Source organism: Anomalospiza imberbis, chromosome 6 (assembly GCF_031753505.1).
Source record: "Anomalospiza imberbis isolate Cuckoo-Finch-1a 21T00152 chromosome 6, ASM3175350v1, whole genome shotgun sequence".
Classification (NCBI taxonomy): Eukaryota; Metazoa; Chordata; class Aves; order Passeriformes; family Viduidae; genus Anomalospiza; species Anomalospiza imberbis.
In genome coordinates this window covers 15,981,934-15,996,896 of record NC_089686.1, presented here as the reverse complement: position 1 = coordinate 15,996,896, position 14,963 = coordinate 15,981,934, and the positions used below count along the sequence as shown (strand labels likewise).

Genomic DNA, 14,963 nt, shown 5'->3' with positions numbered 1-14,963 from the left:
ACCTGAAGGTATTTCAGATGCTTGTCTCTACAATGGGGCAAAATCATCCCACAAGCACAGCTATCCCTGCAGCTGGAAGCTTTGTCCATAGGGCTGCTTCCACAAAGAAGAGGCACAGAACTGAGGCTAGGAGGGCAGGGAGGAAGAAGGGCTCTGAGTTAAATATTTATTTAAAGCTTTAAGCATGCACGCACACACACACCTGGTAGCAACTTAGCAAACCTACTAATGGACTGTTGCCTCTTGGTGACTCAAAGCACTTCGTCACCTATGGGGAATCTGTCAAGGAAAGTAGTCCTGAAACAATATATTTTCTTAGCTAAAATTTGAAATGAAAACAAAGTGTTTGTTTGCTCAGCACAGAAATACCAAGAATAATGGGTACAGAGATGGAAAATACCTGTAATGTCATTTTCACTAGTGCAAGGTTTGATCAGCAGCTGATGATGTCTGCAGCCTTCTCTAATCTGTGTCCTTGTGCTTAGCACACTGCAACAATACCTCCACCTACTTACCCCATCCCACTGCAGCAGGCCTGGTTGTGAGTTGGTTGCAGACTTTTGACTTCCTCTATATAAACTTTCACAAGTCTTAAAGTAATTATTTCCTTTTAAGAGGAGAAAGCAGATTCAGGATATGTTTACAAGGCAGTCCCATCAGTCACTTGGTTAGGTCACACAGTAGGAACAGTCTGTCTGGGGTAGGATACAGTATGCTACAGCTTATCCAGCCAGTCCCCCACTATTCTGAGGGCTGCTCCTGCAGCCAGCTGAGTTCAGCACTACTGAGCCACAACTTCTGCCTGCACAGAGGAAACCATGCTTCACCTCACCCTGATCAGTTAATAGACATTTAGCTACCTAGATGTTTATAGACCCTATAGAATGGACATAAGTTAAACCCTGGACCCTTATAAAGATTTCTTTCTCACTAAAGCAAAGAACAGCCCAAATGCAAAATAGAATCGGGCATTTCTACTAAGTGGCTGGTGACACAGAAAATATGCTCACTTCTGCTTTCCTGCAAAAAGGCTCATGGTGAAAGAAAGAAAGAAAGAGAGAGAGAAAGAGAGAGAGAGAGAAAGTTATTTTATTTGATGCCTTAGGTTTTAGCTTTTATATTTTTTAAATTCTGTACTGCTTTAGTGTGTAGTTCTGAGCTTCATGTTAAGGGATGGTAAACTTTCCTCACAGAGTAGGGAGCCAAACAATTCCTTTCCTAGCTTGGAACCAAGGATAACCAACCCAAATTTCAGGCCCAAGAGCATAAACAATGTGGACTGATGAGAGAAAAACAAGAGGGATGGGACTTCATAACCTAAAGCTGTAACTGGAAATTAACTCCAATATGCAAATAGACCAGAACTTTTAAAAGTGAGAGGCCTCATGACCATGTCCATTTTGTGAGCATTTTGGGTTCATCTTGGGCATAGCCCTGGTTGGGCTCTTGTGCTGCCCAAGGTGGATCCATTGAGGCCTTTTAATAAATCCCTACTTTATTATTTAACTCTGTCTAGCCTCTGTTCTAGGTCAGCCTTCACAAGGCATCAGTTCAGCTCCTGTTATAGATGTTATTTCTGAGTGTCAAATACACTTTCAGATGGTTCATGTGATTTTCCAGGCTACTGTCAAAAGACAAAATAAAAAGGGAATAATTTTCTGAGAGAAGCAGGTAATAAAAAGACACTGACCTACCATTTGCTGGCAGTTCATAGGAGCTCTTTGTGATGGTGAATGTAGAGCCCTGAGAACAGGGATGTAGTAAATTGTCTATGAATAGCTGAAAGCAGCTTTTCAGGGCTGACAGGCTCTTCTCAAAAAAAATTTGGCCTGGATGTATTACCTGCCTGCAGGTAACAGATGACTTGGTGCCTGGTCTGCAATCTTCTGTCCCCTTAATAAAACCAGATTTTCTTCTATTAAGGCAATGTCCTAATATTTCCTGATCTTAATATTAAAAAAAAAAAAGAAAAAAGAAAAAAGAAAAAAGAAAAAAGAAAAAAGAAAAAAGAAAAAAGAAAAAAGAAAAAAAGAAAAAGAAGGCAACTATTCATGCATATAAAATAAAATAACAAAGAAAGCTGAAGGTACATGGACCCTCTTCCTCTTCTAAGCCTCATGTCTACCATGAAAAAATAATAAGCCAGAGATCACATCAGTTTATGTGAGTGACAACAGAGTGCTCAGCAGTGCACAGAGAACCCATGGAGAACACAAAACATCAGTAAGGGATGTGTCTGTTAAAAAGGTCAGAATAGGTCCCCCTGCATTCATCTGTCAACAGATAGGTCTGCAGTTATGTGCTTTTTGGGGTGTGCATTTGTTTAGCAGAGACCTCCTACTCACAAGGCCAGTTTTTTCTATAACTATTCTTTGTGTAATGTAGAACATTTTGTAGAGCTTTTTATGTGTAAGATGATCCTGCACCATTCCTTGCTATCATTTAGGGACTGGCTTTTCTAGTCCTTGTTAGAATGGGAATTGAGGCAAGAATGGGGTTAGCAAATTGTCACCGGGAAAGAGGCAAACCTGAACAGCTCACTGCCAGAGCAAGGGCTCTGTTAAATTGCTTGAGACTTAGGGTGTGTTTCAGTGAAACCCAGCCAACATCCTCTGAGAAGCTCTTATCTTTTTTTTCAGTAGAAATACAGCATCTTTCCAGAAATCAAGTACTCAGAAGTCTGAGAGTAGAGAGTTAGAGGGATATGTGTTTTTTCAGTGTCATGCAGCATTTCCTCACTGTCTGTCCCTTCACCCAGGGGTTACCCTTCCCCAGGCAGGGCTTTTCTTTCCCAATCCCTCTGTGCCTTGCTGTGTACCCATGCCTTACACTTACAGAGATTTTTAAAAGAGGAAGCAGAGTAGTGAGAGAGGGGTAAACAGAAAGAAAGAGGACTTCAAATCCTTTCCACATGAAAAAGATTGGGTTTTCTAATAAAAATAATTACAATTTGCAACACCTTACTTTTAATGGGAAGATATATCTCAACTTTTGTGGCCTCCCCTGAGGTAAGAGGCATTTCTGCTCTTTTCAGAGGACAGAGCCAAGACACAGTGATTAAGTCAGTGCTATGGCATGAAGCATCACCACAGTGATGGTGATCACCAGTGAAGCTGGTGATCTTTTGTGAAATCAGAGCAACCCAGGCTGGCACGATGTCCATAATTCCTTACCAGCCATGACTTCGCCAAACATGGCTGAAATTGTGAGCTAATGCAATCACTGAAACCAAATGAAGTCTGAAGTTCCTAACAATTGTGGGGTTTATCCTTTTGCTGTTTTTTCATTGTGTTTATTTCTACAGGGATTTGCTGCCCTTTACACTGAAGCTGCCACAAGCAATATTAGAAGCCAGTAGCTTTCAAGATCTTGAAATTATCTCTAGTCTGGGGATAGGTAAGTCCTTCAAAGCAGTCAGATTTTCACTTGGACTTGTGAGAAAAATAGTGCCTTGCACAGACATAATGCAACTGGGAGATAGATGTACTATTGTCTTCAGAATAGCTAAGGAGATCTGAATGCAAGAGGAAGATCCTTATGAACTTTATGTTCATAGCAGGATGCTGACAAAAAGGGCACTTGCCCCTTTGGCCATAAACCTCCACCTGGATCTCTGTCCAGGGCGTGGTCCCTACAGTCTGGGTAGGCTGAAGTGCAGCACGGTCTCTCGGGATAACTTTTACACATTGGAAGTGGCTGGTATCTGAGCTATGTGGAAAACACCTTTGCAAATTTTCCTTCTGATGTGTGGGGGCAATGCTGATGAAAGTGTGATATTTTTGAATTTTGATATTTTTGCTTGCTCTTGCAGGATTTCTAGTTGGTAGAGAAATATGTATCGTCCCAATATGTTCTCTCACCTCACACAAATCACATGCAAAAGTAACATTATTTTTAGTGACAGCACCAAACAAGCAAATTTTAGATGAGATGTATAAAGTTACAGATAGGAAAAGCAATTATGTTAACTAAAGGAGGTCTTCTTTCTATTCCTTTTCATTAAACGCACTCCACTTGAGTCAGCTACTTCAGTAAGCCTCTTTCATACTTCTTGGTTTCCAGTTTTCCTTCAGGTGTTGACAACAGCCAAACAATGGAGAAAATTGAAGAGTTAGCTCATTTAGAGATATTTATTAGAGCACTTTCACTATTTTTGGGTCTTCTGATCATACCTCCCAGAAGGCATGGGGAAACCCCACTGGTTTCAGTTCAGGTGGCTTTGTTGAATTTCACCTACAGATTTGCCTCTAATGCTTTCAGCATCCTCTGTTTTGAGTATGTTCCAATTTGTCAAAGCATCCTGTTATATGGAAGTCCAGCCAGCATTTATTGCTGATAAGAAGGTACTTTTCAGCCTGAGATAACAAGATAACTTATTTTTTTATAACAAGTCTAAACATTTGGATTAAAATGAAGGAAGTGTATCATGAATTTGCAACCTTCAGTCTAATTTGAGCCAGCAGAGGCTACCTTAATTCAGGCAACAGTTTCCAGCAACTTGTGAAAGATGAGATTAGTTAAAGCACAAGCACCAAAGCAATATTGGTTGTAGTCTTTTCCCTTCTCTCCTGTACTGGTGGTCATAAAAGTAGTGAGGCTTGGATATTTATTTGTCATGGTGTATTTCATACCAGTCAAGTTTCTGGAAACAGAAGAAAAACTGCTGCTGTGTGCAGTCTTCCTGGGAAATGATGCTAGCTTCCTGAAGTGCCATGCTGTCTTAGTGGAGTCAAACAGGCTCAGCTACTGACAGATGCTGTTTATTGCTTCCTGGAACAAAATTTTGTGGATACAAATGGGAACACAAACTCTTATGTGCTGCCCAAAGTGGCACTTCCAAAGGAAACAAAGCATTGTCTGAAATTCTCATATGTTTCTTTGTATTTATTTCAAAGTAATATGTGTTTCAAGGGGATAGAAGTAAGATGTCTCCCTGCAAACTGAATTGTTCCACAAAGAATCTGGCTGTTCTGTATGTTGTCATAGAGGATGTACTGCAGGCCCTCTAGTCCTGACCTCACTACTACAGAAGTTCTTTTAGGAGAATTAGCATGATTTCACTGCACAAAGAGCACATACCATCACAGACATGCCAAGGACTCCAAGAACTGCTTAATTATCCCTCCCAGAGTGCAAGATAAGGGAAGATCCAGGACAGCAATGAGAGATGATCAAGTGGCCTTCTCTGCAGTGTGAGACAGTGTGGCTGTGCTGGGAAATGCCTGCTCTGCAGCAGCTGTGTTACTTGGTAGAACCACATAATCTGTTCCTTCCCAGCCTGAGTGGAGCTTTGCATTTTCATCACAGTGCCTTATCCTGACCACTACTGAGAAAAATTATCAACTTCCCCTCTGTAGATTGGTTTACTCACCATTTCCTCAGCCCATGAGACTTCACAGCATTATATTCTGACTTAAAACAACTTCCTCTGTCCTGCATTTGCTGATACTGAGAGCTGGAGAGCTTAAGGAAAATGGTACCCCAGCCAGTCTCAGATGTGAGGGGGTTTGCAGCATGGTGTTAGTATGTGCAGTTGCATCTGCATGGCTTCTCCCAAATTTTGTTGTTAAGAGTGCAGTTGTTCCTAGCAACACTATTATTTTAAACTTCTTCTCCTCCCTCTTGCAGTAAGAAATCAGAGAATAAAGCTGTTCTAATGTCCGTCACCCTAAGATAACATGCTGACTTGCTTATGAAGTTGAATTTGCCATGGGCAGTAGCCTAGGCTGTGAGAAGATAAATAGGCAATTTTATCCTGATGGGAATAGATTGTCTTTTAGCTCACCTCTTGACCTGAGAGCTGTACCCCATGCTCAGCACCGAGGATCATCCCATATGTGTGCAGCCCCATTCATCCTCTCTTGGGCCCAGCATGCGAGGTTTTGGCAGGGAGACACTCCTGACACCAAGCACCAGGCAGGGTTCAGACACTGTGTGGTAGCCCCATTGTGTCCCCTGAAATCCACATAGAAGAATGTGCCATCAGTGTCAGCTCTGTGTTTAGGGACCAAGCATGCTGAAATAGTTATTTAGTTGTCTGCATCCTTGTGTTTCCAGGATTTCCCATCTTTCCCTTATCCCTAAATCTATGGGCATCTATACAGTTCTCATCCAGTGAATACCCTCAGAACTTTATACCCTTTTCCCTTGTCAGAACATATGAGGTTTGCTGGATCCTGTTTCCTGATGCTTCCAGTAGTGGACTCTGGATCAGCAGCTTTAATATTGATTGAAAGCAATCAGACCTGTAAGGCAGGCTTGAAACCTCACCTTCAGAGAAAAGGAAAAAAGTTGAATGTGATACTGAATCTATTAAAAAAAATGTACCAATGCTTTGTAATTTTTAAAAACAGTTATTAAAAGACAAATTATAATAAGAGATTTCTGACAGAAATGGTTGCTTGTATGTGAAATACCATCTTTTTTTCAGTCATAGTTGAAGGCACTGAAGTAGTTAACTATCTGTTACTCCTTCATCATACATCCTTCCTGTGTAGAGTCTTTTGCATCATCTTTTCTCTCTGACACCTGCAGGCAGTCTCCAGGCAAGCTGCAAGGCAGAGAGGCCATGGCTATAGATAACAGTCATCCAGAACTATAGAACTTTAATGGTAATACTAATCGGGGGAAGGTGTTTAAAATCATGTATTTCCAGACTGGAAGGAATCCTGCCAGGCAGGATTAGACCCTGTAGAACAGACTCCCATATGAGCATAGTAGAGGCATGTTCAGCTGTTGTCTCCTGGTGCATGTTGGATCCTGGCTGTCTATCTCAGACCTGCACCTCACTGCTGTGAGCAAGAGGAAGACGCAGCTTGCCTGGGGTCTTCACATCCTCTCCTGGGGTATGCACAGCTATTTGCATTTGGAGGGCAGTGATCACTGAACAAGCAAAGATCCCTTTTCTCAATCCTTTGTATTTGTTACTTGTACCTTCCTGCTCATACTGAAAATGCTGAAGAGCATTAACAACTTTCACTAGGTAAGTGTCCTAAAATTGACAGAGGAGAGAATTTTGGTGAAGCTTCTGAGCTTATCCTCTGGCTTGAAGAATGTTATATGCATAAAACAGGTAACTCTTTCCTCACACTGTTTTGGGCAGAGGTTTGAAAGTTTGACATTGAAATTTGTGTATCATTTCTTTTAAAAATAAATAGATTTTCTACATATCTTTAGCAACTAAAATTCTCTCAGATTTTTTTTTCATTTTTCTGTCTTTTTTTTTTTTTTTTTTTTTTTTTTTGACAGATTTCTGGGATTCCTATTTAAACCACAGAAGACAGGACTTATCCCACCCTGCAAAAGACTCTGCTTTCAGCACTGCTCAGGCAGACAGTTTAAGACCTACCCAGTGTTTTGCAAGTAGCACAAACCACTGCTCATGTGAAATTGAGCTGTCAATAGGAAATGACAGGCTGTGGTTTGTGAATCCTATTTTTATAGAAGAGTGCAGTAATCCTTGTCTTCCAGATATACCTTCTCCTAAAGGCCACTCTGGGAGCATTGAACTCCCCCCTGCCACCATGATTACTGAAAGGAGGTCTCCTCGACGGCCTCCTCCCCCTCCACCTTCTCATGCTCTCATTCAGAAATCTTCCCTGAAGCTCCCACAGGACCCCATGACTGCCTGCGAAGAAAACAAGCTTCTTATTAAGCCACTAGGAAAAAGCTTCGAGGAAATGAAAATTGAAGGCAGTGACAATAAAGAAGAAAGGAAACAGAGCTGCTCGGCCAACGCGCCCTCGGCAGTGAGCCCCAAGAAGGGCTCCCAGCCCTCTGTTCCCCCGCGGAGGCGGCTGAGTGAGAGGACCTCAGAGGAGAGCTGTGTGGGTAATCCTGAAAATTGTGAAATGCTGAAAGGGGAAGGGACAGAAGAAAACCAAGATACAAGTGCAGAGAGCAGAGATAAAACACTGCTGTGCAAAAAGGCTGTAGAAATGCCTGGGGAGGTTCCCAAAAGGGCTGTATCACAGTTTCAGGAGACAAAGTCTGAACCTGCAGAGAAGAAGGAGGACATGCCTAAGATACAAAGCAATGCCACTGAGAAAGGAAAGTCACCTCCTATCCCACCACCAAGAAGGAAGAGACTTTCCCAGGCACCAAGGATCCCCAGCTCCTGCCAGCCAAAGCAAAGAACAGCGGCAGAGACGGCCGTGGCCACAGGGCAGGCTGTGTGCAAGGGCAGCCCAGCTACAGTGACGGGTGGTGCCACTTGCGCACACACCAAGACTGAATCGGGACATGGCCACAAAACTGTCAGCTCAGCTGAACTGGAAGGGTCGCGCTTGTCCCTGGAGGACCTGGGAGGCAGCACCATGGCTCAGGCATCAACATCTGAGCCAGACTCCTACTCTACCAGCAGCACAGAGGATGACCTGGAGATGCTGAGTAGTTCATCTGGTAAAAAGACACGCTCTGTGATCTTGGCCAAGGCCAAAAACAGGCTGTCCTTGGTGAACCTGTCCAACGTCTTCATGGTCTTTTTGTCTAGTGACAGGAAGTTGCAGAAGAAGATAGTGGAGCTGGCACAGGACAAGGAGTCATACTTTGGCAACCTGGTGCGGGACTACAGAGTGTACAGTTTAGAGATGATGGCAAAGCAGAGCTCCAGCACAGAGATGCTACAAGAGATCCGGCTGATGATGACACAGCTGAAGAGTTACTTAGTACAGAGCACTGAGTTGAAATCTCTGATAGACCCAGCCTCCTACACCGAGGAACAGTTAGGTAGGTAACTGTGGTTTATTCATTCTTGGGCATGATTTGGGAAGGTGAGGAGGGAGAAAGAATTATGCAGTCACAGGCTCTGCTTTACAGAATTTTAAACCATCTCCTAAAACCTGAGCAGCATGAAATGAAGTCTGCTTTGTGGTTGCCAGCACTTGGAGGAACAGCTCTAAAACCTGGAGACCAATGAGGAGAAAAATCCCTTTATGAATCTTTTAAAAGGAATAGTTTAAGCAGAAAAGATGTGTGTTTGTGTGTATGAGAGACATACATGTATGTGTGCATATATATGTGTGTGTGTGTATGTGTGTGTGTGTGTGCATATGTGTATGTTTATGTATACACATAGGTTTGCACACACAGAGCTGAATTCACTGGAAACACAAAAAGCAAACTTTCCCTTTCACAGCTGCATTCCCATGGCCTTCCACATCCACTGCTCCGCTACAGGGATGGAGAACTCCCTGCATGTGACTTACAGCTTAGAGATCAATCGCTGTCACACAGGGAGGGACAAGACTAGGATGATTTTGAGTGGCAGGTTGAAGGAATCACTTGATTCATCTTTGTGCTCCTCAGAGCTCAGAGGTACAGAAGAAATGTCTGTTTTAAGACTACTGCGAGCTCCAAAATGAAGCGTTCACCTCTTTGCCATAGGTATTATTTGCCTTTGGGGAGAAAAAATATTATTTGAAACTGTTTACAGGTGCTTCATTGCTTCTCTTTCATATCCTGTGAGGGAATAACATGCTGCTTCTCTCCTTGCTAAGGATTGGACTGGTCTGTTTAATGTACATCCATAAGGGAATATAAAAAGAGCTATGTGACTTGCATCCCAGTGAAAGCTGTACAGCCAGAAAAAGCATGCATGCACACAAACACATGTTCCTTTGAATGCTTAAAACTGTTTCTTGAGGACCTGAGAACCAATGCTATTCATGGATTCTTAAGTTGGCTTAAAACAATCTGGAAGTTGGAAGACCCAGAATACGGAGTGAACCACAGGAGTGACCAGGGATTCCAGGAGATCCTGCAGTTCCAGTGTTAGGTGGGACTCAGCTAAGTGGTGAGCCAGGAGTAAAAGGCTGTCCACTGTCAGTCTCAGTGGGTTCTGCTGATTTCCTTCTCCCTCAGCAAAGGCTTCACATGATCCTGCAGATCCCCAGCAGACAGACCTGCAGCCAGCCCTTGCCATAGCTAGGAGAGGGAACCTGCAGTTTCACTTCTCATGCACCTTGTGTAATACCTTCAATTTTTGTCCTAATAACCTCTTTCTTCAAGGTGGGGAATGTGGTGGAAGCACAGAGAAGTCTGTCTTGAATCTTGATCAGTGAAAGTGGAAAGGGGGAAGAAAGAAATGTCCATTTCTGCTTGGTGGAGCTGTATGTGTGCAAGTATCCCACCACCTTCTCACAGACATGCCTGGATCTGACCCTGCATCTAACCCTGTTCACTGACAGTTCTTTAACAGGATGTTGTAGCCCAGTCAACCTTGACAGGACTGTCTTTTTCTGTGGAGGAAAGGGATTCCCACTGGAGGATTTACCACTTGAGTTTGCCCTGCTTCAGGCTGATTGGTTGTCTGGATTCTTTAAAGTAGTTGCATTTGGAATACATAACTATTACTGTTCTCTGGTTCATTCCTCACTGCCTGAGCAGATGAACTCTTTTGCTAATGACCTTTTTGCCTCAGTGCAACAAGACAATCTCTTGCAGTCCCTCTAGTTCTGCCTCTGGTTTCTAGGAGTCAGACAACAGACTTCCTCACCATCTCTTAAGCTTCCTTTCATCTTCAGCCAAATATTAAGTAAATTCTCAACCCACTCATACTATTCCTTCTCCACAGGTGGCATAAGAGATGTCTTAAAAGATCAGTATTTTAGAGTCCCTTGGGCAGTAACAATGAGAAACTTCTGACCACATATTGGTGTCTGTCTCTGAGCTGGTGGCTGCAGCTGCTTTGAGGAAAGGAAGGGGTGCTTTGAGGGTACAATTAATTTCATCCCAAAGCGAATATCTCAAACAAGTCAGAAGGAGAGGTCAGAAGGGACATGAGATGAATTGCATCCGGTCATCTGTAAGGGCAGGGCTGTGAAAAAGAATTACAGTTAGATGAGATTCCTCTTCTCTCCCCAGAGATGGCTTTCCTGCTGCCTGGCAATGCCATGCTGGTCAGCCAGGAGTCAGGCAAAGAGAGCAGGGACTGCTGGTAGCAGGAGGTCTCCTACAGCTCCAGTGACAGAGACCACACACTGATGTTCATCTCAAGCCCATCTAGGACTTCTGGATAGTGTTGGTAATGAAATGTTTACTTTCTGGGATGTCATTTCTGTTCCCTTCTCACAGCTATGTAGTAGTGCTTGAATAACAAACCACATGCTTCCTTAGGACTTTTATTTGCACCTGTACTACTGTATTGCTTATTTATTATGTTTTTGTGTTCTCCCTTCTCTATGCAGAAGTGATTGCCGAGACAGCTTTGTACAAATGTGTCCTGAAACCTCTAAAGGAAGCCATTAATTCTTCCTTAAAAGAAATACACAACAAAGATGGATCTTTACAGCAGCTGAAAGAGAACCAGCTTGTGATACAAAACACAACTACCACTGACCTGGGTGTCACGACCAGTGTGCCTGAAACTGCTGTCCTGGAAAAGATCCTTCACAAATTCACAACCATGCACAAGACCTACTCTCCAGAAAAGAAAATTGCCATCTTGCTGAAGACCTGCAAACTCATCTATGACTCCATGGCTCAGGGAAATCCAGGTACAGGACTCCTACTGCAATGGTATCCACCATGGGTCTTTCTCCATGTATCAGAGGAACAGCGTTTATGATACAGCTGGCATGGCCATATTCACACTGGAGGTAGCAATGATGGTTGATGTGTTTGGTATCAGATGTTCACAGGTTGTGTTCAGAATGGAATGGTTAGTGAAGTTCTCTGCACTAATAACTGGTATAAGATGTTACCTGGTTAACTTTAAGCTCTGTAACTTCAAAAACAAGTTACCTGTAAGTGTGTGTTTTATGGATAATATCCTTTTTGCACAGGTCTTCACACAGCTCTCTGAATATCCTCAGGGCTCTGTCCCAGCTTGCAGCAGAATAATGGTAAATTCTAGGAATGGGTCTTCAGTAAAAGGCTCTTGATTTGGCCTTTACAGAGTTTTGCCTAAACTGAGGAGAAGATACAGAATGCTAGTTTGTTACTAATTCCTGATGCTCCAGTAAATTCTAAAAGCCACTTCTTCTGTGCAAGGCAGTATGTGCTCTGAGTATAAACACAACATTGGGCCTCAGGCCAACCACTAATGCAGAAATTAAACCCTTGGCCTGCAGACAGGATGCATCTTTGCAGATAGGCCAGCAAGTCCCTTCCTTCAGCAATCTGCCTTGCCAGTTTAAGAGCTTTTTTTATATACTGTGAGCTGATGACCAGCCATGCCTGAATTTGGAGAGAAGCCAGGTATTAATTTACAATAACCTGAGGTTGTTCAAGAACTCACAGTCACCAAAGGTGCTTTTAGCTGTTCTGCTTTATTTTGTACTGGCAACAGCCTTGGAGCATTCATACAGGGATTGTTATGCCCCTGCTGAGCCTTACCTCAAGGTGATCTCTTGGATAGTAAGCAGTAAGGTTCAGTGACCAGTCTAGACACATTAACAGCAGAGCAAGAAATCACCCTAGGGCTGAGCCTTAGCTGCAAGGTGGAAAGGACCTCTCACTGTCTTCAGGCATTATGAGATTTGGACATATATAGGGGAATTTGCTGTGACTTTGTTAAAACAGTTGTGTGAAATTTGAGAATAAATTTGGTTTAGATTAAGGACTTGCAAGCCTCATTAAAACCCACATGGTGTCCTTCTGATGCTGGTGGTATGTTACGTACACATCACACCGTAGCTCAGGGCTGGAATTTCTCTGTTGAAGGAAATACTGTTGTGTCACTTTCTGTAACAGAAATGAGGAGTCAAGGAAATAATTCAAAAACCCCTACATGTTTAAAATATTGACATTCATGAAATCAGATGGTTTCATTGTGATTCACTATGCTAACCAAAGCAGTGCATTTCGGCCAGTTCAGCTGTTTTCTCATCCTGAGTGCTGCTGCCAGCAGGGTATAGGTTGGAAGCCGATTTCACCCAGTTCCCTCTCCCTTATATCGAGTTCCCTCTCCCTCATACATGATCAGTGATGCATATCATGGCTTGGCCAGAAGAAAACTGGCCTGGAATTATGGAAATGTACCCCAGTGAATTCAGACCTGAAAAAGAAGCTAAGGGAGAAGAATGCTGTATCTGACTCCAGGAAAACTGCAGACTTGGAGAGAAATTGAGTGAAATGCCCTGTAGACCCACTTAGAAGTGGGTCCTCTTCCACAGAATGAACTGAACCTAGATCACTTTCATTTTCCAGTGGCAAAGACAAGTTCTCAGCAACCTGAAACAATTTTCTGACAGGGAATTCCAGCAGGCGGCATGCAGAAGAGCATGCCGTGCGATCCTCAGAGCATATTTCAGCAGGTGGGAATTCTCCTTCTGCTCTCTGCCCATCTCAAGAGCAACAGCACAGGGCCCCTTTTGCTTTCAGCCAGCCATGAGGCAATACAGTGTTCTTCACACAGGAAGAGCAGAGGCCATGCTCAGCTTCCTGTGCAATAGCTTCTTCTCCTTTTTGCTCCTTTTCCTAACTGCTAAATTAGCAAGGTCCCTCCTTTTCCAAGATCAGAGCAGGTGAAACAAAAAACTAATAATTCTCTCTGTTACAGGACCAAAATCAGTCTACCTCTGTCAGAAACATTACCTGTTCAATAACATGGAAACTACCTGTGTTGTCTGGCTTAATTTGCAATTTGTCAGCTCAGACCAGGTTTTATTCACTTTAGGCCAGCCACAGGATGAGCTGACCTAAGAATATGGTTTCATTTCTCAAAGCAAAATGCAAACATCACCTAATCAAGCAGCTTTTCTTTTCAGACACATATGAAAATACAAGGTTTTTAACATTTTGAGACCCATGTACAGCACTCCAGGTTTGGCCAGGATGTCCCAAGAGGTACTAAGTTTCCTTTAGAACTAAGGACAGCCATACTCAGGAACATCTGTACCCGTGGTGGTGCCCATCTTTGGCCTGCTGAAAGAGTCATGAAACTTTAATGTCTGCTTTGAGTGACTCCATGTATATCAAGATATTTTAAGAAAGGAGGAGATCTTTGGTTTGATTACAATTCATATTACTGACAAAATCTGCCTGATAAATTGGCTCTGGTTGAAATCCCTGATACTTAAGACTAAGAACTGAGTGGGTCAGATCCTAAACTGGTTTAAACTAGCATTTCTTCCTCAAGTTGAAGGCAATCAGCTTTTGGAAGTGATTCATCACAAGGAATCAGGAAGGCAACTTCACAGTCTTAGTCATACACCTTTCTCTCAAGAGACCACTGAGTATAGCCACATGATAGAGTTGAAGTAGCACCAATCTCTGGCTACATCTCGCTGTAGGTGGCCACAGAAGGGTATCATGCCCAGCTTCCCATCACACGCATTGTGGAGTCAGTCCGTGGAGTCCAGATGATTCATCGGGCTGCATATGGGTTTCTGCTTTAGAGTGAGATGACTCAAGGCACACTCCGGTGGCAATATTGATTAATTCATTACAGGCTATAAAAGAAATTAAGAGGCCCTGGTTCAGATGCTCATATGTACTATGTAGGCAGTGATATTACTAAGTGAATCCTCACCAAAGGCACAATTACGACAGTATTGAGGTGTCTCACTGAGCTTTTCCAACTTCTATGCAAACTTAAATAACTGAAACATATGCCTCCAAGAATATAACCGACAATCTGAAAATATGTAACCTGCCTGCTAAAAATACTAGAAATGGTTAGTAAGAATAAAATGCACAAAAAAATATACTTTGGAAACCCACACTCCACAAAATGGCTGGCATTTTTTTTTAGCACTAGAAAAAGTAAGAGGCAGGAATCATGCAGCTCTTATATTTGGAAGGCATGCTGCAATATGCACAGGGACAGCTGGGCACATAGCCAATTTATGTAGGAACACAGTAATGTTATTCAGAAAAAAAAAAACCTTATGTGTCTTTCAGAAATACCTTTACTCAGACAAAAGATTAAAGGTATATTGCGTGATATGAGTAGAATGAGAAACTCTGCTTTTCATCAAAAAAAAAAAAAAACCCACAAGTGGCACCTGTAGAGTGAGAAA

The 14,963-nt window shown here is 42.7% G+C and overlaps 1 protein-coding gene across 4 annotated transcripts in view; it reads left to right on the top strand.

The window, feature by feature from the left end:
• The window catches only part of RIN3 (Ras and Rab interactor 3), a 66,906-nt gene that overhangs the window by 39,906 nt on the left and 12,037 nt on the right, over positions 1-14,963 (top strand). For 3 of the 4 annotated variants that reach the window (XM_068192563.1, XM_068192562.1, XM_068192564.1), the window contains 3 exons: positions 3,305-3,396; positions 7,249-8,727; positions 11,187-11,495. In XM_068192563.1, the coding sequence (XP_068048664.1) occupies positions 3,305-3,396; positions 7,249-8,727; positions 11,187-11,495 (1,880 nt within the window). Of the gene's footprint in view, positions 1-3,304; positions 3,397-5,004; positions 5,193-7,248; positions 8,728-11,186; positions 11,496-14,963 lie in introns of those variants that run through there. The other variant, XM_068192565.1, reaches the window with a different exon arrangement.